The 22750-nt window shown below is 40.0% G+C and overlaps 1 protein-coding gene across 1 annotated transcript in view; it reads right to left on the bottom strand.

The window, feature by feature from the left end:
- Positions 1 to 22750, bottom strand: part of RASGEF1B (RasGEF domain family member 1B) — a gene marked incomplete at its 5' end in the record, with an annotated part of 555712 nt that overhangs the window by 124880 nt on the left and 408082 nt on the right. The window contains one exon of the mRNA XM_082463803.1: positions 18372 to 18455. Coding sequence (XP_082319929.1) covers positions 18372 to 18455 — 84 coding nt within the window. The remainder of the gene's footprint in view (positions 1 to 18371; positions 18456 to 22750) is intronic.

Here is a 22750-nt window from a genome sequence, read left to right as displayed (position 1 = left end):
CCAATAGAAAATGAATAAAGGATATGAACATACACAATACAGAAGCAGAAATATAAAAAACAAATGGATATAGGAAAAAATCAACCCCACTAGTACACAACGAATGAAAACATACCATGATTTAACTTAGCAAAGATTAAAAATTATAATAGTCAAGCTGATGGAGGTATAGTGAGGTTAATATTCTTATATAATGCTAGTAGAAATACAGACTGAACAATCTTTTTGAAATGCAACTAGGCAGTACACATTGTGAAATTTTAAAAGTTTCCAACCTTTGCCATTTCTAGGAATAGTTATAAAGAAATAATCAGAGAAACACACACAGATCTCTCTATAATTATGTTCATTATTTATTTTAGCATTATTTATGACAAAAGTTAAAAACAACCAGAAGGTTCAGAGTTGGCTTGTTGTAAAAATAATTTAAGCTATAGTGATACACTCAAATCTCACTTATTAAAAATCATGATTTAAAAAACCTATGTAATGATGTTGTAAATGCTCACACAATAATATAAAGTTAAAGGTTATTGAATACTGCATATGTTGAATAATCTCAGTTATATAATACAAATGTATGCATAAGTAGGAAGAAAATACACCAAAATGTTAACTGTGGTTATCTTTGGATTGTGGAAATCTTTGTTTCCTTCTGACTGTCCCTGAATTTTCCAAATTACCCATAATGAGGAAGAATGAGAGAGTATTACTTCCATAATCAGAAGAGTTTTTTTAAGAACCAAGAAAAGACATCCAAATTCTATTGTATATAATCAAATGTGATTCCTGTTTGTCATTAATTGATATTTCAAACTCATGGATGAAACTACAAGATGAAATCCCTTATCCCTGGGAGAGACTTTCTTGAGGACAGAATATAATTGTCAGGTTCCAGGTAACTTGATAAAGTTGGGGAGAATTGGAGAGAGATGTGGAGAGACAGAATTATATTAATAGAGTATAATGTGAGTTGTATGGTTTCAGGAAAAGCCTTAGTTCCTTGTTCTAAATGATAAAGTAGGCAATGAATTATTAGAAGCCATTAAAGGTGAATTATTATTGTATTTACATTTTCCCATTTGTCTGGCACAGTAGGTTTTTTAAAATGTTCTTTCTAACAGAATACCTCCACAATTTGGCCAACAAATGGTCCCATTTTTCTTTGATATTTTTGGGTTGTTTTTATCATTTATCTTTTTTTTTTTTTCCCCTTGCATGACCATGGACAAATCATTGTTGGGCACCTGATGCTAAGAATAGGATTTGTTATTGACCAGATACGACTGCTTAACATACAAGCCTTCCGGCAATTACAAACGGGACACTGCATCTTAAAGCTGAAAGCTAATGTTGGAGAACTAACTCAGTTACTTTTTAAGATCATAGATTAACCAAATCATCCATTCCTTTACCCCTGCCATCCACCTTGCAAACATGCGTTAGTCACCTGGAGGAATTAGGTAAGAAGATGAAAATAAGTAACAATAAATCCATCTTCACTGTTAGAAAACCATCTTAGAGTCTGCTCATTCTTAGAAAGTCCAGATGCCAGTATTTTTATGGATAATATACACAGATTTCTTCTGGTCATTAAACATATCCCATATGGTTGGGATTTTAAAAAGAACAAGAACAATGTCTCAGGGGATTCTTGGGTTTTTCCTATGGTATTCTAACTTTAGGGTAGTTCCAGAGCTGAACACTCCTCCAAGAGCCAACAATGCCTCTGGGGAACCCCTATAGCCAAACATGAGTTCAGAGTGCGTCTTGGGAAATAGCTTCTACCATTACAGAACCTCAAGCCCACTCCATTCCAAGGCGGTCATGCTCCCCTTTGCTCAATCAGGGTGATTTCAGAACAACACATAAGGCAACTCAAGTCATGTGAGTGACTACACTTTTTTGGAGTTTACTTTAAAAAAAAAACACTTTCATTATAAAATATATTGCATATATTTTTAAAAGGGCATGAAATCTGTATGTACAAATAAGAAATCACTATTAAGCAATAGTTATAAAGGAACAGCCGTATGACTATCAAGTGCAGTAAGAACATTGCCAACACCCACAGAAGCACCCCGTGAAGACTTCCTTGTCACAAGCTTCCCCTGAGTTCATTTTTTTCAAGCACTCCCTCTTTGGCCCCAGCAGGGATTCTTGGCCAAAATTTTATCAGCACCGAAGTAGTGTTAGAAAGGCTTTCCAAAAATCATCCTTACTGTACAGTACGTGACACTATTTTGGCATTTAATAAAAAGGCTGCTACTATTTTAAAAGATTTCTCTATTGATCATAGGAAATGATTGTTTTCCAGGACATAAAAGGCATATATGTTCTGGAGAATAGCTTGCTTTAGCAGTTCAAAAAAATTTCATCTTGATTTTTTAATGATTATTTCTAAAGGGATATTTTAAGCAATTTGCATTTCCCCTTTCAAATTCTGTTTATATCATTTAGCTGTTGGACTCTTAGATTTGTCCTATCAGCTTCTATATATGTGTGTATATGAAGATATATATACATACATATATATGTATATACACACACACACATATGTGCATTTGTATGAAAAAGAATGTTAACTCTGTCTGCCATATTTGTAACAAATATTTTCCCCAGACTGCTGTTTAAGAAGGCACAGAAATTCTTAACTTTGTTTATGTCATAGATTGTATTAACTTTTGCCTTCATGAATTTTCCAACAATTTTAAAATAATTTGAACAGACATTTCCAAACATTCACGAAAGTAAAGGGAATATTATAATGAGTCCAAGGTACTCATTACCCAGCACAATAATTGTCACCATTCTGCAATTCTTGTTTCATCTATTACCTCCCATCCCCTCATTGTTCTTTTGCTGAAGTATTTTAAAGTAAATCTCAGACATAATATTATGTCACATGAGAATACTTCAGAATATATCTCTAGCTGATAAGAGCTTTTCAAATAACAACCAACACACCCATCAATATTGACAATAGTTCCTTAATATCTAATACCCAGTCAGGCTCAGTTTTCTCTAATTTAAAAGAAGTGTCATTTCAGAATAGGATTTTTGAACCCAGATTCAAATAGGGTCCATGTGCTGTATTTGGTTGATATGTCACTGAGGTTTCCCCTCCCTTTTAGATTCCATGCCCTGTATTTGTTGAAGAAACTGGGTCATCTGTCCTAAGGAATATCCCACTTTCTGGATTTGGATGACTGTATTCTTGTGATGTCATTTATCACATTCCTCTATCCCTTGAATTTTCTACCAAGTGTACCAAGCGATAGTTGGATCTACAGATTTGATAAAATTCAGGTTTAATTTTGGGGGACATAAGGTACTGTGAACCTCCTTTTGCATCATGTCATGGGACACATGATGTCTGAATACTATCCCACTTTTAGCGATGTTAAAATTAACTACTAATTGCAGTGACTGTAAGCCTGATATATCCTTTATAGAATTCCTAATCAACATTTGAGCTAACATTTTTAATGGTCATTGATAACTGTTTTCTAGATCCATTAGTGCCCTAGGTCTCTGATGTTCTTAAGCTTAGAAAGCCTTAATCTTTTACAATATCAGATCACTAAATATTTTCTCAGGACTTTATTGTGTGTGTGTATGTGTACTTAAACATTCAAATCTTGAATCAACCTGAAATTCACTTCAGTGTACAAGGGAAATGAGGATTTAAATTGATTTCTTCTAGAAAGGATGTGTTGCAAGAAGGTCTTCGGACAAGTAGTCACCATGTAACTAGCAATGGAATTTCTGACTGGCTACAGTGCTTTCCTAAGGGGGTCCCAAACTGTTTTCCAAACAGTTAATAATTTTTCCAATACTCTTGGTGTCCTGGCATTGGAAGGTTGATTAGAGAGAGATTTCATTATTTACAGAGACAGTAGGACTCAGACTAAGAGAGTATCTGAGAAGGTTGGGATGCTATTACATTTTCTCACAGTAAGTAAGTACTTCTATACCAGACGGAAAACTAAGACTTTTGTGAGTCCTCAGGGTTTTGCTCCATCACTAAGTTTTCAAATTTTGAAAATGTCAGCTTTTTATTTCCATAAACCATCATCTTGCCATTGAGGGAAATAACCTTGAAAAATCTGTACACGTGACATAATGACTCAAATCTAAGCAGAAGTTGTTATACTTTCTTTCCTTCTTTTTTAAGAAAAAGAACATAGTCACCTCTTTCCAGATATTGGCACCTCTGTCTTCTCCTTAAATTGGCAGGGTAATTATTTAGGTCATTTTCTTTTTAACTACTGTAGCATAAACAATATTAGGTACTTGATTTTAATCAGGAATAAAAAAGCTGTAAGGCTTTTCTCAATGATTTTCCTGACTACAAAAATATCCCATTCAAACTAATGCTAGGCTAATTGTGCAAAACTTTTAATCACTTTATCTCTTTGTTCAAGAACCATCCATAGAGCCCAACTGCTTAGAGTCAAATTCAAATTCCAGCTCCTAGTTCCATGTTCTTTCATTACAGATTACCCACCAACTAGCCATCCTTTCCCCTACCACTCATTCTTCAGAGTAACGCTTCAATATTTTCACTCTAGTCTATTCTCTGAGCCTATTGTGCTTTTGCACTTGCTAATCCCTAATCTGAACACTTTTACAATTTCTCTTACCCAGTACAGAGTCTAGCTTTTTTTTTTTTTTTTTTTTTTGGCTGCATTAGGTCTTCATTGCTGCGTGTGGGCTTTCTCTAGTTGTGGCGAACGGGGGCTACTCTTCTTTGCAGTGCACAGGCTTCTCACTGCAGTGGCTTCTCTTGTTGCAGAGCACAGGCTCTAGGCACGTGGGCTTCAGTAGTTGTGGCACGCAGGCTCAGTAGTTGTGGCTCGCGGGTTCTAGAGAGCAGGCTCAGTAGTTGTGGCGCACGGGCTTAGTTGTTCTGCAGCATGTAGGATCTTCTTGGACCAGGGGTTGAACCTGTGTTCCCTGCACTGGCAGGTAGATTCTTAACCACTGCACCACCAGGAAAGTCCCAGAGTCTAGCCTTTAGGAAAAAAAATCCATACATAGCAATTTAAATCTCATCTACAAGCATTTGCTTGGTGGTGGCCTTTGTAGATCTCTTTGTTCTTTAAATATGCCTCTTTAGAAACAAAATGGTATAGTTTAGCATGTAAGTTTTTTTCTTTTTCTGTTTACAGTATATTTGTTATAGTTGTCTAACTAGATTGTAAGAGCAAAAGTAGTATGCTACATAGGACTTTATTTTTAGATCTTATTAAAATAAAATTCTTAAGAATTTTTAAAGGATCATTTTGATGATGTGCTTATCAAATCCACAAATGGCATAACCGTGAGAGTGTGGTAGATTTTAAAAAATGGACACAATTGTCATGTTTTCTTTTCCTATCTAGACCCTTTGTAAAGTGACTTTTGAAGCTCCTCACATCAGGATATGGAGCCTGTTTCTCCAGCCTTTGAAGGTTTCTGGCCTTAGAATTGTTTTGGCCCACAGAATACAGGGAAAATGATGGCGTCCCTGTTCTGAGCTGAGGACTCATGGGGCCTCTCTTGGTTTCATTTGCTTTCTTGGGACCCCTCTTCTGACATGTGGACAAGAGTAGGTTAGCCTGTTGGAGAAGCCATGAGAAACCATGCAGAACAGAGACTAGCCATTTCAGCTGAGGTTCTTCTAGACTCACCAGCCCCCAGCTGACCTAGCAGCTGATCACAGATGCATGAGTAAGCCCAGTCAAGTCCAAGAACCACTAAAGTGAGCCCAGCCTAAGTTCAGACACATAGAATTAGAAGCTAAATTGTTTTTTAATCCACTAACTTTGGGATGGCTTCATACATGGCAACATTAATGAATACAAAGGGTAAAAACTTTTACATGGCAGAATCTTGATCCTAGAAGATTTTAGCATTCTACAACCATAAACTACACTATTGAGATAAAATATAACTGATTTAAGTACAAAGCTTTAAGTTCAAGTTCCAAAAAACCAGCTGTGTGAATAGAGGATAGCAGAGATATAGCTTACCAACATATATGCAGAACGCTTAGTGGCTTTGGTTGACCACAAGCATATGACTCAACCTTGTGTTTCCACTCTTACAACAAAGCTTATATGATTTGATGCTGTGTTAAATATATAAGACCCCAGAGTGGGGTGTGTCCAGAGGACAATAATCATGATGCTGAAGGGCCTAGAGACCATCTCACACAAGGAAAAGCGGAAAGCAATGCAATTGTGTATCCATTAGAGATACCGAAGGGGTAGAGTGTATAAGATAACTGCCTTCAACTATTTGAAGAGCTAACATGTGGAACAAGACTGGAGATGTTTAGTGTTATCTCATTAAAAATTAGGACCTATGAATAGAAGGTATAAGAAGGCAGATTTCAGGGCATCATAGGGAAGAAGTTGAGTTAGAGAGGCTGCATGTGTATACTGTTTAAGAATGCAAACTACACAGTCAAAGCTGGGTCTTCCACTTGCCAGCTGTGTGATGCTGGGCAGTTGCCCAGTTTCCCCATCACCTGTAAAATGGAAATAATAACAGTACCATTTCATAAAGTTGTGATAAAGATTAAATAGGATTTCTGAATACAAAATGCTTAGCTCAGTGTCTGGCATATAGTAAGCACTCAATAAATTTTATTTATTATCATTAATAATAAGAGCTATTTAAATATGACATGAACTGCCTCAGGAGGTGGAAAGCTCCCTCTAAATGGAGATATTCAGAGGAGATTTGGCAGGTATTTGTAGGATAGATTTAAGCATTAGATGAGAAGTTGAGCTAGAGGACATTTAAATTAGCTTCCAGTGCTGAATAAGTCATTCTATAACCCTTAAGACAGGATAACTTCTTTAGTATCTCCCAGAATACTTAGCACTATATTTAATAAACATTTTTGATTATATAAGTGTATATTTTTCTCATAGTAAGAATCGTTCCATGCTAAAATGAAGTTGTGTGAGAATTCTTGATTTTTTTTTCATCTCTTCTCCTCTAAAAGAAGCATACCACTAAATTTTATTTTTATGATTGCCATATTGACTAAAACTAAAGAGTACAAATTTTAGTGCTACAAACTCTCCATTGTGGGACATTTAAATTGGTATATTCAAAGCTCTCATCTTTTCACACTTGGCATTTCCCTATCAGAATGCGTAATTTTAAACTGGTCAGATATTTTCAAGGTACAAAAGGCTGAACTTTCTTTGGTAACTGACCTGCCATCCAAAGTCCAAGCTGGAGCCAGTAACCATTTTTCCTTCCCATTGTACAGACAGCATCTGGAAACACTGACCATGATCACTCTTGCCTACTAAAGGCACTGCGGGCACTTCTAACTCCCACTGCAATTCTATTTAATAAAATAGATCTGGTTGATTTACCTGAACAAGGTCATATGTCTATCTCCTCAGTTATCTCACTGCTACCAGTTGAGAGGAAGGAATTCACATAGGCCAGGGTGCTGTGTTCATGGTTTCCAAGTGATAAAAATCTCCCCTTTATTATGATGAGCTTCAGCATAGGAATCGGCATTAATCACCTGTGAGTAGTGTATCCTTTCCTCATTAATGAAAGTTTAGAGTCAGGTACACTAGCCAAGAAAATCTTAAAATGTGTAAGTGGGGAGAAGAGTTCTAAATTGTGGGTTTGAATGAGCTCTGAATTCTGGGTTTGCGGTGAAATGGACAAGGTATTCACAGGCACCAACAAGATTTCTGGGCCGTCCAGTCCTGGCGTGTGCACGCATTGTGCCACACCCGGAAGAATACAAGATAAGAAACATGCTCCATTACCAAGAGGAGGCAGAGGTGCAAGCAATTTCAACAAAGTGAGAGCAGTGCTGTAATAGGAAACATATAAAGTGCAGTTTAACTCAGAATAGAGGTTGTAGGAGGGACAAAAGAGAAGTAGAAGTAAACTGTTAAGACAGATTTTCAAAAAGAGGAGGGGATTAGGCAGGACCAAGTAGAAGGAACAGCATGCACAATGGCAGAGTCGTGAAATAGAGTGTCGTGTAGGATTTGGGGGAAATGAGCAATGCGAGCTGAGGCGAGAGGAGGGGGAGTATTTCACACATGCCTCCCCCGACCATTCAGAGAGATGCAGACTAGCTCAGTAGTCAGTGGAAAGCCATTCCACCTTTTAGTCAAGTAAGTAACTTGATCATATTTGCAATTTGAAAGGTTAACTCTGTAGTGATATTGATGAGGTACTGAAAGAAGAGGATGAAAGTGAAGGTAGGGAAACCAGTTAGAGGGTTCCTTTAGAACCAGATGAGAGATGAGGAAAGCCTTAATTACAGCAATCACAATGGGGAAGGAGAGGGTGAGATATTAAGGCTTTAGAACCGTCCCAATTGGATGGCCCACTGAAAGGATGAGGTAGGGGGGAAGAATTACGGATGATACCCGAGAACCTGGCTTGAATTGCTGGGTAGAAGGTAGGAGCATTCACTGAGAGAGGAACAGAACATCTGTAGAGCAGGGGAATCAGAAGACCAGAAAGAGGCGCTCACTAGTTTAGTTTCAATCGTGTTGAGCAAATGAAACAAGAAAATAAAGAATATTGCTCAAGGAGAGAGAGTTGATTTTCTTTTTTTAAGTGCACCAGGAATGGAACACTGGGGAACACAGAATTGGAGGTATTAGTGAGGGAAGATGAAATAGCAAAAGAGACTGAGAAGGTCAGATGAGAATTAGAACAGTCAACTCTCATAAAATCCCTCAAGAGAGGAACAACTTTCGAGAAGAGGTCAACTGAGTCAAGTTCGAGAAGAATTGAAGTGTACTCTGGGTTTAGCAGTTAGGATTTTCCTGTTGACCTTGGCAAGATCACTTTCACTGGTGCAGCGAAGGAAGGAAACAACTTCCATGCCACAAAGCATGAGAACATTTTCTCTTTCTCACTCTCTCTCTTTTTCTATTTTGTTTTAATCTCAACATGTCTCTTATATCTGATTTCTCTTTGAAAGTCCTTAGTGTAAAAATTGCAGTTTCTGCCTTTTGCAAATGAATAGAGCCTTTTAAGAGTTATTCTGTTAGTAAATGTCTTTTAAGGTAAATTTGAATTTTTTCACTAAGCTGTTGGTTAGAGAGGTTTCAGAAGGCATTTAATGAAAAGCAGCCTGAACCCAGGTAATTTGAAAACAGCGATCTCAGATAAACAAAATGAGAATTTCTTTCCCTTTCTTTTTCTACCACTTCCCCCTCCTCAATAACCAGCTAAGATATGGAAAGAGTTACGCTTGGTGCTCTGGGGACATAAATAATGAATAAGGCACAATTCTGCCCCCTCACAAGGAGATTACAAGCCCCTGCAAAAAGGCAGACACGCAATCAGCCAACCCTAAAGTAAGGTAAGCTGAAAAAAACGTTCATAGCAGTAAAAGCAAAGTTCTATGGGGGCCCAAATGTAATTCCCCATCTCTCATAAAACCCAGGAAATGACCTTTAAAAACATAGACACAACTGGGGAGTTCATCCCACCACTAATTACCTCCCTACTTTTCAGACCATAAACTTTTATGGAATCTGCTCTCTGTTCACTAAAGAGAACAGATGCCTTTATTTTACCAGGCATCCAAACTGCCTACCTGAAAAAGGCATTAGTGGCAAGTGGAGATTTCAGCTCTACCCTTGTCCCTATGGTGATTCTTTTGTTACATTGTACTTTAATAATACCACTTTGACCCTTTTCACTGAGAGTGTTAAAGTTCTTAAAATTAAATGCATTGCCTCTTGGATTAGGTGAGTACCAAGCCTCCTTCTTCCAGAGGAGATAAACTGGGACACCCAAATATATGGAATGGCTTCTGAGGAATACTATTTTGAGCTGAGTAACCTCATGGTGTTATCTTTGCAGTTCATACCCCCTTTAAAGTCCTTTGTAAAGCAACTGCCTTTACAGGGGCAACCTAACGCTGCATGCTCACACATTATTTCCCACTTGTGCAGGGTTGCTATTTATAATGGGCCTTTTGGAAACTGAAAATCTAAGGTTGGTTAACCGTAGCGAGAGTGACCCATAATATAAGCCGGGTGATACTTTTTTTGGCATCCTTCTGCATCCTCTCAGGAAACTTTGATTATATTTCAACTAGGAATAAAAAAGAGATTGTCCAAATAAATTTTTAAAAAAATCTCTCCAGCAGGTGGTTAAGGCATAGGTTCTTAAGTCAAGCATGCCCGGTTTTGGATGCCAACTGTACCATTTGCCAGTCTGTGACCTTGAATAAGTTCTTTACCCTTTCCAGGCTTCATTTGTAAAAGGATTTAATGAGAGACTGGATATTAAGAACTCAGGGTAGTGTTGGGCACAGAGTTCTCAAACAATGGAAGCTATTATAATAATGATTATTGCTGTTATTGTTTATACCAAATTGCCCTGAATTACTGTTTATAGCACACGGCCTCACACTTGGAAGACATTCAATGTCTGTTTATTTCTTAATGGGAATAAGCAGCTGGCATAGAATGCTTAGAATGCAATATTTCCAAGAGGAGCTTCCTTTGGCTTTCTCAAGGGTACCCTGAGTACTGAGAAGGTAGCAAAGCTACATAAATTCTGCTGATAATTCTGTAGTGCTATGTCTCAGAATATAGTGATGTTATGTTTTTCTGATCTATGTGAATAGAGTACACGCATACTATGCCAATCCCAGGTCATTTTTTCCCCCTGTTTCCAGGTGGGACAAATTAAAGTTTCTTTTTTAGTCAAAAACAGAACAGGCAGTAGTTTTACTTAGCATTTTTCCATCAAAAGTTCCACATGGTATTTTGCAACCAGGTTCTGAGAGAGAAATCAAGGCAGCGTTAATGGGGAAGTGTCAGCACATTGAGACAAGGAAAGAATAAACAATAGTTCCATATAATAAAAATAAGACTCTGAGACCTTTGATAATGGCGCGGTCCCCAATATTAAGGGTCTGGTGATTACGTGTGTATGTATGTGCTGTTAACAAGACATTTATCTCACATTTAAATTTAAACATCAAGTACTTTGCAGTTGGGTCATACATATTGTATCATACATTTCAGCCGTTAGAGATAAGCTGTAAAGCAAGATCAGAGAACAAGAATGATTTTTAAGTTTGCTATTTCCCATTTTTATAGTGTATAAGCATCTACCTGTTTCTGAATTAATGAATTTTATAAGCCTAATAAAATATATTCTATAGATATTGTTTCACTTATTTCCTGCAGGCTTTGGGACCTGGAATTGAATATGTTTCTGTGCTTACAGGAGGACATAAATTGAACTGCCATTGGTTTAATCATATTTGTTCAACCTTATTCCAACTCTTTGGAGCTTACAAAGTCTGTTTATAGAGTCATCTTGCCTGTTAGGAATGTTAGGATGGACAGACTTCTTGTCCTTGTGAGTCAGGCTGCATTTCTTACCCAGTTGAACTCTTACCAATGGACCTAATGTAGTAAATTTCAGCCTAGGTTTTGCTTGAGTGGTAGTGAGAATCCAGGAATCTAAATTTAGGGGAAATATATTTTCACCTCTAGTTACTTGATACTTATAGGACAGTGCTAATGGTATTGATTAAAATTTTTTCTTGTCTTCTGTAGATATAGTAGCCCACTCACATAGAATGCTATTCAACAACCATTGTGAACAAGGATAAGAAGATGAAGATAGCTGGATAACAAACTAAAATTCCATATTCATGTAACCATCAGAGGACAAATACTACCTGCCTACTGTGTGAATGTCATTGTGTCAGGCATTTTGGGGGAAGAGATGATGGGGAAAAATGACACGGACTCTAATGCGGGGTAGCAGTAAGAGTCCTAATGATGTTGATGTTTTAGAGGGTGGTTAATTTACTAAGCCAAAACAATGTGCTATTTAATGTTAATAAAAGGAGAGTTGATCTAGAATGAGGTATGAGATAACAATGCACTTGTCCCATAAAATCCTGTGTAACTTGAGTTACAGCAAAAGCTGAAACCCAAGATGATTCCCTAGAGCCCCGGGGAATCCATACCTGCTCCAGATGATGAAAGAATAGAATATTACGCCAAATATATGAAGATATTTATACATATTTCCAAACTAATGACAGCTCCTACATACAATAAGTATCAATAGAAATGTTATTTGACCAGATAACGGGTTCCACTACAGCGCTTGAATTTGAGTATTTTCAGTAGAAATTTGTTTCCCTCAGTTCTAAGGAGAGCTTCTCCAAAATTCAGGATATGATAGATATCTAGGTTTACTATGTTAGAGCTCAAAGATGGGGCTCTCTGCTGAGCAGAGTTCTGTTTATCACCTTATCCTCAGAACCAGAAGCTAGCCTCCTTATCTCTTCTTCCTCATCCAGGCTTGATTTGGAAGACAGGTGTCAGCAACTCAGCATTTTCATCCCTTTAACTGATATTTACTGCACCGGGCTCTGCCTTCTACTTTCACTGGATCCTAAGTGACTTCTTATAGGGCATGCAGTCCACTTTCTCCCCTGCTTTAATTGTGTGCTAGGATACCACTGCAGCTACTGTACCAATGGCCAAACTAGTAGTGGTGTAGACAAGGTGGAGGTTGATTTCTGTCTCAGGCAATAGTAGTCGGAAAACAGCAGGCAATGGTTCTATGTTGTTTCTCTGCCATCCTCTCTTGGTCTAAGGTGGCTATTTCAGCTTCTCCTACCATATTTGTATTCCAGCCAGCAAATGGGGTCTGCCTTTCTTATGAAGGGCATGACTGAGAAATTGTATACATCACCTCCATTCATATCCCACTGGCCACATTCTCATCATATGGCCACATCTAACTGCAAGGGAGGCTGAAAAATGTGCTCTTTAGCTGGGTGGACGTATGCCCAACTAAATCCTCCACAATCTTAGAGGAAGAAGAAAATTGACGCCTTAACTTGAAAGTTTCTTTCACCTTGTCACAAGAAGGCCTAGAAGAAAAATATTTGGCTTAATGTATTTTGCCTCAGTGACCAGAAGCTAAATGTAGAAAGAAAGAGATCCAGTAAAATCAGGGGCACTTACCCTCAAAAAATTATGTTTATCTACAACTGTAGCAATTATAGTGGCTTCCTGAGCTCAAAATCATTATTATCTTCTGATTATTCTATTCCTGACTTCTGGTATTGTTTTTGGAAGCAGCAATAGGCCACAGAGTAGCTTGTGGGTTGGCTTTTCCATCTTCCTGGGTCACTTAGGGCCCTAAATATTAAGTCCCAAGCTACTTCTCATAGAATTGGTGCTGTCTATTCAGACCCAGCCATGATATAATGAGGTAACGTTCAGTGATTCTCAACGGGCCATGACTTAGAAGACTATTCTTAAAATGGCCCTTGTTGGCTAAGCTAAATTTTCCTTTGGTAAGAAAAATTCTCCAGTGCTAAAAGAAGCTAAAGATCAATCTGCAAAAAGGGACACCTCTGTTTTCTTCCCATAGATGCCTCCCAATTTTGAAATAAAGCAGCTCTATATTTTGTTGATTCTGAGTTCACCAGTTCCTTTCTTTTTATCTGTTGTTTATCCAGTTACTTCCATCTAGCTCCTCCAGTTTCCCCTTCACTCACCCAGAAATACAGAAGGCCCAGGGAGCCTCGATAACTTTCTTAGCCACCCTTCCATGTAATAACACTGCTATCCTGCAAAGCTGTTTATCTCCCTCCATTTCCTTCTGGTAAAATCAAATAATGCATTAAAGTTACATTTCTTTAGACCGAGGACAAGTTTACCTGTCACTTAAATTCTACTGAGAAAGGTAGGCTGGCACAGCCATGGTCATGGGCAGCTCTTAATTCAAAACAGCTCCCTTCTATGCAGCTTTCAGAGGTCAAGGCACTTTATTGGGTCGTTTTGACTTGGCATGAGCTGCGCAATGCTTTGCTGAGTTGAACTAATACTTCTCTCAGCCCACTCTCCTGTCTTGTCAGTAGCACCAGTGAGAATTTTGTGGGAGAGCCTGGAAGTTGAATTTTATGTCATCTTCCAATGTTACCTATCTCCCTAAATCCCTGCTTTTGTTTCCATCATTAGTCTCTAATTCCCTTTCAATAGTCCACTTTGAATCTGCCATTAATTTATTGAAATTCTCCAATCCCTTTTGCATTTACTGTTAGCCTGTGCAACCTCTTGGGGGGAATATGTTTACTGTCAAATACATTAAAGTAGTCTGTCTTAATTCATTCTCCAGAGTATCTCTTACAAATTACAAAGAAAGTCCTCTACTTATAACATTGTGGCATTTGGGGAAATAAGTTCATCCTGAGTTTTCACAACAATATTTAGCTGCTGCAAAGTCAAGAAAGAAAAAGCTGCCAGGTCATCCCCAGGAAATCCCAAGACACGTATTTTTATCATTTGCATTCTTATTTACATAAATTTGTATGCTCCATTCAAAAGGCGCTGATTCCAATTATGTAAAATAAAACAGGAAACTCTTCTATGTCTGAGAGTGGATAATCACACATCCCAGGCTTGCTTGTTGCCCAGAGTGATTTCCAAGGCTTCTCCCCTGAAAAGAAGGAAGTTTCCCTCCTTTATTCCTACCCTCTAATCATAACCACTAATGAAAAGAGTTATCATTTAATGGTAAGATTGGAGTTGGCCCCGAAATATTCTTTTTTCTATTATGAGCTCACATTGGAATCCTCTGTTTTCCAACTGGTGTTGTCTCAACACCTTTCCTCCCCTCCACCACCCGTAGGAAGGAAACACTGGTCCTTGGTTCAGCTTGGTTCACCCTAATGTGGGTGGCAGACATTGCCTCTGGGTCCAGCTTGCAGCTTTTTACCCAACAGAAAGTTTCTTGGCAGTGAGGAAGAGAGTTTGGATTCTGGGCAGATTAACCATAGGTTTTAATTATCCACCCACAATGCTGGCTTCCACTGACCCCTATAATTAAAGCTTGACTTTCTTACATATTTGGCATCATTTTCCCCTCCGGGTGGATGGATCACAGAGCTGATTGCAAAACGAATTCATTAGAGTATTTTACAGAACGTGTGTTAAGCCCAGAAGCCAGAGCTATGGGGAGAAAAGAGAGCAAGAGTATCCTTTGGGAGCAGCCCCACTCACCCCAGGACAGTCCTAGTGTCACTGTGCAGAAAGACACCTACCTGCTCACTCCGCCCTGGTGGGGAGGGAGACCTGAGGAACACACAGTGAAATATCGCTGAACCAAGAATGGTCATACTGCACTTGATTTCCTTCTGCTTTCTGACAAGCATTTCCCAAAGTTACTCTCTACCATTTCTATACTGCTGTTAGTGTTTCTAATCAGGTCTAGGAAAACATCCAGTAAACTCAGGACTATCTATTGGATTGACGTGAAATTTAGTCAGAAAAGACCCCTCCAGTGTTCATGGACTTCTGACCTCAGTCTTTGAAACAGCTTCTTTCCATCCCCACAGAGTGGTGTTCTGTTTAGAACCTATAAAAAGTCAAAGGAGGCGGGGCTGGAGGGGACCGAGGCCAGGGGAAGGCAGTGAAATGGAGCTGTTGCCAGCACATTTTGTGATGTTCAGGGAGTGTTTTGTTTGTTTGTTGTTTTAATCTTTGGGTCAAAGGATACTCCTCTTACTTGGAACTGAAGTCAGCAGAGGGGAAGTGCAGACCTTACTGAACCCGAAGTACAGAAAGTCAGTCCCTAGAAGCTTGGGTTGCTCCCCTGCTACGCCTGCAAAACCTCAGCGGGCTGACAGCGGGCAGGAGACTTCCTGTTCGACTGGGAGCTTGCGCCCTGCAGAAAGCTGTCTTGGCAGGACTTGCCGCCAAGGCAAAATTACCAGGAATTGCTGGGAAAATAGATTCATTTCCTTTTAAAAACTACAGAAGCTTCAGTTCTGCCCACATATATATATAAGTTGGAGAGAAAAGCCCTATTGAAAGAACTTTTGTTTGTGTTTGACTTGTCTGGACAGTGGCTATGTCTCATCCTAGTTGTTGGAGCGTGTGTGGTCCAGAGACGCACCACTGTAGCAAAGGATAGGAAGGTGGCTGCTATCCCAGGTAGACTGGCCCTTCAGTTAAGGTGTGCCTGGAAAGTGTCCTTGACAAACTCGCCAGAGTTTTGCCTCCCTTCCTGATGTAACAGGGAAGAGCCACATCTGACTACATGTTGGATCTGTTTCTTTTACATTAACCTTTTCTTTCCGCTGCTTTTGTTCACTGAAAGGATACTGTCCATATGTAATGGCCTGCCTCGGGGAACCCTGTTCCTCTGCCTAAATGTTAAACCAAAGTGCCTTTGTTCAGGGAAGCATCCTGACCCTGTCCACCTGTGGATGGCTGCAAGAAAGAAGAAATTAACACATCCCCTCCCGGAGGCTGGCCATTCCAGGGGATATTTGCAAAACTTACGGCCTTTTTTTACTTTACCTCCTCATCTCCTCCCCCCTCTCTGTTATATAAAAGAAACTGGCATCCAAACCCTGATAAGATGGTTTTTTGGAGACATTAGTCTGCCATCTTCTGGGTCTGCTGGCTTGCCGAATAAAGTCGTATTCCTTGACTCAACACCTTGTCTCCCGATTTATTGGCCTGTTGTGAGGTGAGCAGAGCAAGCCTGGACTCGGTAACACTGACATATAACACGCCCCAGCTCCCATTTCTTGGGATGAGCAAATTGAGCACGTGTTTCCTCTAAGTTTACCATGCGTATAGCATTTCATTTATTGATTCATTCCACTCATTTGCATAATTCATTGAGTATTTGGATACACAGTGAATAAAATGGGTTAAAAAAATCCTTGCTCTTGTGAATTTATATTAAATTGTTTAATTCTTTTTTTAAAAAAATTAATTAATTAATTTATTTATTTTTGGCTGAGTTGGGTCTTTGTTGCTGCTTGCGGGCTTTCTCTAGTTGCGGCGAGCGGGGGCTACTCTTCATTGCGGTGCGCAGGCTTCTCATTGCGGTGGCTTCTCTTGTTGCGGACCACGGGCTCTAGGCGCATGGGCTTCAGTAGTTGTGGCACGTGGGCTCTAGAGTGCAGGCTCAGTAGTTGTGGCGCACGGGCTTAGTTGCTCCGTGGCATGTGGGATCTTCCTGGACCAGGGCTCGAACCCATGTCCCCTGCATTGGCAGGTGGATTCTTAACCACTGCGCCACCAGGGAAGCCCTAAATTGTTTAATTCTGATGACAGTCCCGTGAGGCAGTATTATTGTTATGAAGCCCCCTTTACAGGTGATTTGCTCAGTCACAGAGCCAGTGAACGGTGGAGCCAGGATTTGAACCCAGGCAGCCGGACGCCATTAAGCCCACACTCTTAATCATCCAGCTCCACACTCCCTAGTGGGACTGATGAGTGTGATTTCAGGTTCAGAACAGTTGCAGTTCAGGCAAATACCTGTAGTTTCTCTTCTGGAGGCAAAGTCTTTCATTCCACAGCATAATTTAAATAACAAATATGTTTGAAAGAGGTAGTATGGTGGTTGGATTTCACACTAAGACGTTGAAGCGGATCAGAGTTTGCACCCCAAAATATGCCACTTCGGCATAAGGATTATCTTGAGCCAAAGGCAATTGAGAAAGAGCAGATGTAGGAAAAGCTCTCTGCCCTCTCCTTTTCTGTCTAAAAAAGTAGAACATAAATTTCCCTTTGTAAAGGTAACATAAATTTGTAAAGGTGTCTTTCCCATACCGGGAAGAAGATGACTTTTGATCACTGGAGATGATTCTTATCAATAGAAAACGTACCAACGTGAGTTTGCATAACAAACCTTACGAAATAACACTTAATCTTCCATTAATTGTCCCCACATATTTACCATCTCACAATTTATGGCCCAGAGAAGCCCAAACCCCTTTTCCTTTCTCTTGTCACTTCTCCACAGTTAATCACTCTTTGTTAAAATGGTATATAAGCCCCAAATACAATTGCTTCTTTGGGTCTTCACTTCTTTACTATGAAGGCCTCTTTATTCATGATAATAAATCTTTCCTCCTGTTTACCCATTTTTTTTTGTTTTGTTTTGTTTAATTTCCATCACCCCAGGTACTAAGCCTAGAAGAGAAGAGGAAAAAGGATTTTTCCCTCTCCTACAATGTAAATGACTAAAAGCCACCTCTTTCTTTCTAGTAAGTTCTGATAGGCGGGGAAGGTGGTCAAAGAGCTGAGAAAGCAGGGCACTGAAGGGAGTTGGGGAGGACATCATCAAAATGCAAGTGGGGGCAGAAGCTGAGGCCAGGGAATCTCAGATCAATGTCACTCAGCTCAACATTTTGCCTAGGGCAAATGCAACTAGGGCAAACCAAATAGGTCAAAATTTGGATTTTTATCAGCCACTTTTATGAGATCAATTTGATTTTGTCACCCAGGTAGCTCAAAACAAACAGAAAGAAGAGCCAACAGGCTCAAATCATACTGTTCAACAAGAAATGAATTCATTCTTACTTTGCCAATTGGCTTCTCAATTGGAGGGCTTGTAAAGCAGATTGGAGTAATGCTGCTGTACATTGAAGATTTCCATTGCTGTTCCTATGAGAAAGGAAACAGAGAGAGAGAGATTTCAGGGACTTGGCTGGCCTTTCTGCTGCATGAAGCCATTTCCCTGCTTCCCACAATAGTGCCTCAAGCACTTAACCGTAATGGTTGTCACTTGAAATACCTGAGTCAGCATTTATGCACAGGCATCTTCAGTTTGCAGTCTGTGCAAACTCATTTAACCTTTTACAGGGTTATATTACAAAACCTTTTATGACATTTTGAAGGAATGTTGACAAAAGTGCAGAATATTTTCAGCCTAATCTGTTAAGGCATCTTCCTAGAACATAGATTAGACTATGTGAATCTTTTTTAAAAAAATAACTTTATTAATATCTCATCTCATTGCATAAAAACACTGACCACAGTTAAACTTCTGGTTTTCAAATATCTGATTCTATATGGGATACTGTCCAAAGTTCTCTACCTGCTTTTCAGAACACTCCAAAATGTGGCTCTTTTTCACTTTTTTGCTTTAGTTCCAACTCTGTCTTACAGTTTAACCTAAACCTCAAGCCACATTTGGCCAATGTGTTTTTCTTAAATAGACTCCAATCTATGCCTTTGTTTATACTGTTCCTAGTTCCTAAAAGATCCTTTCCTCACTGTCTGTCTTATGACTTCCTACCTGTCCTAAAAAGCCCAGCTCAGATTCCCTAAGAAACATTTCTCTATATTCCTCCGCTCTGGTGAGAGTCAGAATACATTTCTCCCTAACAAAGGAGCCACATACAGCAAGTCCCCTACATATGAACCTTCATGTTGTGAACTTTCAAAGATGCGAACATGCGTTCGCATGTTCAATCACGTAAGTTAGTTCACGTGTCTGGCATACGTTGTAACGTGCGTGCATCCTCTACAAGTGGTTGTGCTTTTGTGTACTTTACTGTACAGTATTGTATAAAGTACAGGAGTACAGTATCTTTATTTCAAGCCCAGGATGTCTGGAAGCAAATGTAAAAGCAGTGGTATATAGTCGATTGTGTTAGTTGGGTACCTAGGCTAACTTTGTTGGACTTAGGAACAAATTGGACTTATGAACGTGCTCTTGGAACTGAACTCGTTCCTATTTAGGGGACTTACCATACTATTATTAGAGTACTTGTCACTATCTGCTGGGAAGGTGAGCTACTGAAGACAGGACTCATGTCTTAGTTATCTTTGTATCCTTCACAATCTAACACAGATCTCATGCATTGCTCTGGTCTGAATGTGTCCCTCCAAAATTTATATGTTAAAATCCTAAGCCCCAAAGTGATGGTATTAGGAGGTGGTGCCTTTGGGAAGTGATTTGGGAAGTGAATGGGATTAACGTCCTTGTAAAAGAGGTCCCAGGGTGCTTGCTGGCCCCCTTCCCATGTGAGCATACAAGTAGAAGTCTGCGACCTGGAAGAGGACCCTCACTCGACCATGCTGACACCCTGATCTCAGACTTCCAGCCTCCAGAACTGTGAGAAATAAATATCTGCTGTTTATAAGACCCCCAGTCTGTGGTATTTTGTTATAGCAGCGTGAAGGGACTAAGACACAGATGTAGGTGCTTTCCATTAGAGCACTCTTCCCTTTCGTCGGCTGGATCTTTTCTTTATGTAGAAACATCCCAGCAGATCCGGCTCTCTCCAGCCCCCAGCTTTGATTCTCACTACACACATTTTTCAGTGTCATTAGAGGAAACATCAAGAGACTTGTTATTGAAAAGAAAACGTAACTATAGGTACCAACAACCCCATAAAATAAAAATGACCTTTAAAAATGAATCAGCAAGCATTGACCCATCCCCACCTCCCGCTGTCCATTAATTGGCCATGTTTCTTGAGTGAAAGGAAGATTTTTCAGTGGTCTTAGCAAAGGAATGGAGTATGACCCTCTGGAATCTCTACCCCTGCTGTTACTAATTATCTTACTCTGGGCAAATTACTTGTACTTTCGACCAGGGTGGCCCTGCCTGTAAATGTGGTTTGTGTTATTTACACACATCTCGCAGGGTATTTTGAGACTAACTGTGGAGCTATCTGTGGCCTGAAACTGCAAAGCATAATTCCTGAGGAAGAGGCCCTGCAGTCTACCCCCAGGAGAAGCCATTCAAACCTCTGACTTCTTCCCGTGGTCTGGAAACAGGGGTTATGGTTGGATTCCAAGGGATATGGATTTCCGTCCATTAGGAGTTAAACTGAGACGAGCAACTCATTTCACAGGTCATGTTCCAGCCATCAAAGTTTAATTACTACCAAACCCACTGGCCTAGGTCCCAACCATGTTAATGCATGCATGAATGAAAGTTCCAAAGGATCCAGTTACCCAATCCCACCTTTCAGAGATAAAAAGACATTGAATGGCACCAGGGAAAAGGCCAAAATACATCAACTGAGACTGCAACTTTTTTTTTTTTTAATGAAAATAACAGGCTCAGTGTTGATGATCAGGACACATGATTCAGTTTCAAGGAAGTCAATCTGCAGATGCAGAAGATGAATCTGAAAAACTCTGCCCTTCCCTCTGAGGCTGGTCCGGTTGCTATGGCAACATGTAACTCGTTTTCTTAGGTTGTTGTGGAGCTTGATTTTCTTTAGACCAAAGAGTCCCTTGATACGATTGCACTGGGTATACTTAAGACAAAAACAACCCAAGAGTCACAAAGCATAGACTTCTTACCTAGAAATTATTTGTGTGGTGGGAAAATATGTGATGATTCTGCGCCATATATAAAAGGGTATTTCTGAAATAATGGGTTCACACGCAAAATACAGAGTAGTCAGGGGTATATAGTTATTACTAAATATTATTTCCCTTTCCCTATCTCCTTTCCTCATTTCAGGCTTTCCACACAGGGTTTGCTGTTGCTGTTGTTTGGATGGTTGAGTGGCTAGTGGTAAGAGTTGTTCCCCATCTAACTCACCTAAATATGGGGACAGGGCACTGAGGATGGACTTGGACAAAGTGGAACGAGAGAGAATTAGAGAAAAGTTGTTGAAGCCTCAGGCAAGTCGGCCATCCTCTCTAGCTCTCTGCAAAATAAGGGCAAAACTGCCGCTTTATCTTCTTCCCATCATAACTTCAGAGCATTCCTGAGAAGCTACAGAACCACTCAGAGCTCTCCACATGACAGGTACCTGGGGTCACTTTTCTGAGACTGGATTCCTAAAAGGAGACCAAAGAAGTGGTTAAGGCTGTGAACTGTAATTACAACCTTCAGTGTTTACCCTGGAGTCTGAAGTATAAGGGCAATTCCTGGCGCCAAAGGACAGAAATAATCTAGGATTTTGATGAGGAAGGATGCCGGGATCATCTGGCAACTCAGCTACCTGGCTGAGCAGTGGAATCCGTCCAGGTGGCATCTGCCTAAGGGTGCGTCCCTGGCCAGCTCAAACGACCCTAATAACTCCCAAGGAAAGAACGCGTCTTCCCTCAGAAATCTCGATCTTACACCCTACAGAAAACATGGAAGTGGATATCCATCAACTGTCTGTCCCTTCTCCTCCCACCTCAGGGCTAGGAACAATGTAATCTGTTTTGAGATGGAAGCAGGTTCTACTTTAAAGACTGCCATTCTTCTATCCAGCCTCAACTTGTCACCCATTCTTTATCTGGAATAAAAACAACTGCACCTTCCATCTATAGATGGCTTCCATCTATAGCTTTCAAAGAACTGCTGACACCGCAGTTTAGTTGCTCCTCACAGAAACCTGAGCTGTTTCTGGGACCTAGGACATTGAGAGAACTGTGATATTTCAAACACTCACTGGGAACCAAGGAAGGAGAAAGTTCCTGAAAAGGGACGTGATACAGATATATAGAGAAGAAGGGCCAGACCCCATTGCTCTGACTCCTCTTCTCTCTGGCCCCCCAACCTAATGGTTGAGGCCAATGAACAGGAATTTGGGTTCGCCCCACCCACGCCAGCTGGAGTTCCTTCTTAGCAAGGGTCAAGCACACAGACGCAGAGGTGAGGTGGCCTTGGGAAGGGAGGAGAGCTGGGTGGAGGGCCATTAAATGTTGACTCACTCAGGCTTGACCAGACTTCCTCCCTTTTTCCACATTCCAGTACAATTTTGGTGAACTTAAGTAAACTGTGCACACTGCTAAATGTTCCTACTTCCTTTGGGTTATTATCACAGACCTACACCAGCTCTGCAATATGAAAATCCCCTCCCCTCAAAACTTGTGAACAGAGAGAGGCTCACAGGGGGAGAAGAGGCTCACAAGCATTCCTGTTTTTAAGTTTCTGGGCAGAATCTTGTTAGACCCTGACCTGCTTATACATTTTTCAGCACCTCCCTCAATACCCATTT

This window comes from Balaenoptera physalus, assembly GCF_965194825.1.
Source record: "Balaenoptera physalus genome assembly, chromosome: 5".
Classification (NCBI taxonomy): Eukaryota; Metazoa; Chordata; class Mammalia; order Artiodactyla; family Balaenopteridae; genus Balaenoptera; species Balaenoptera physalus.
The sequence above is the reverse complement of the archived record's forward strand: the minus strand, read 5'-3'. Positions and strand labels throughout refer to the sequence as shown.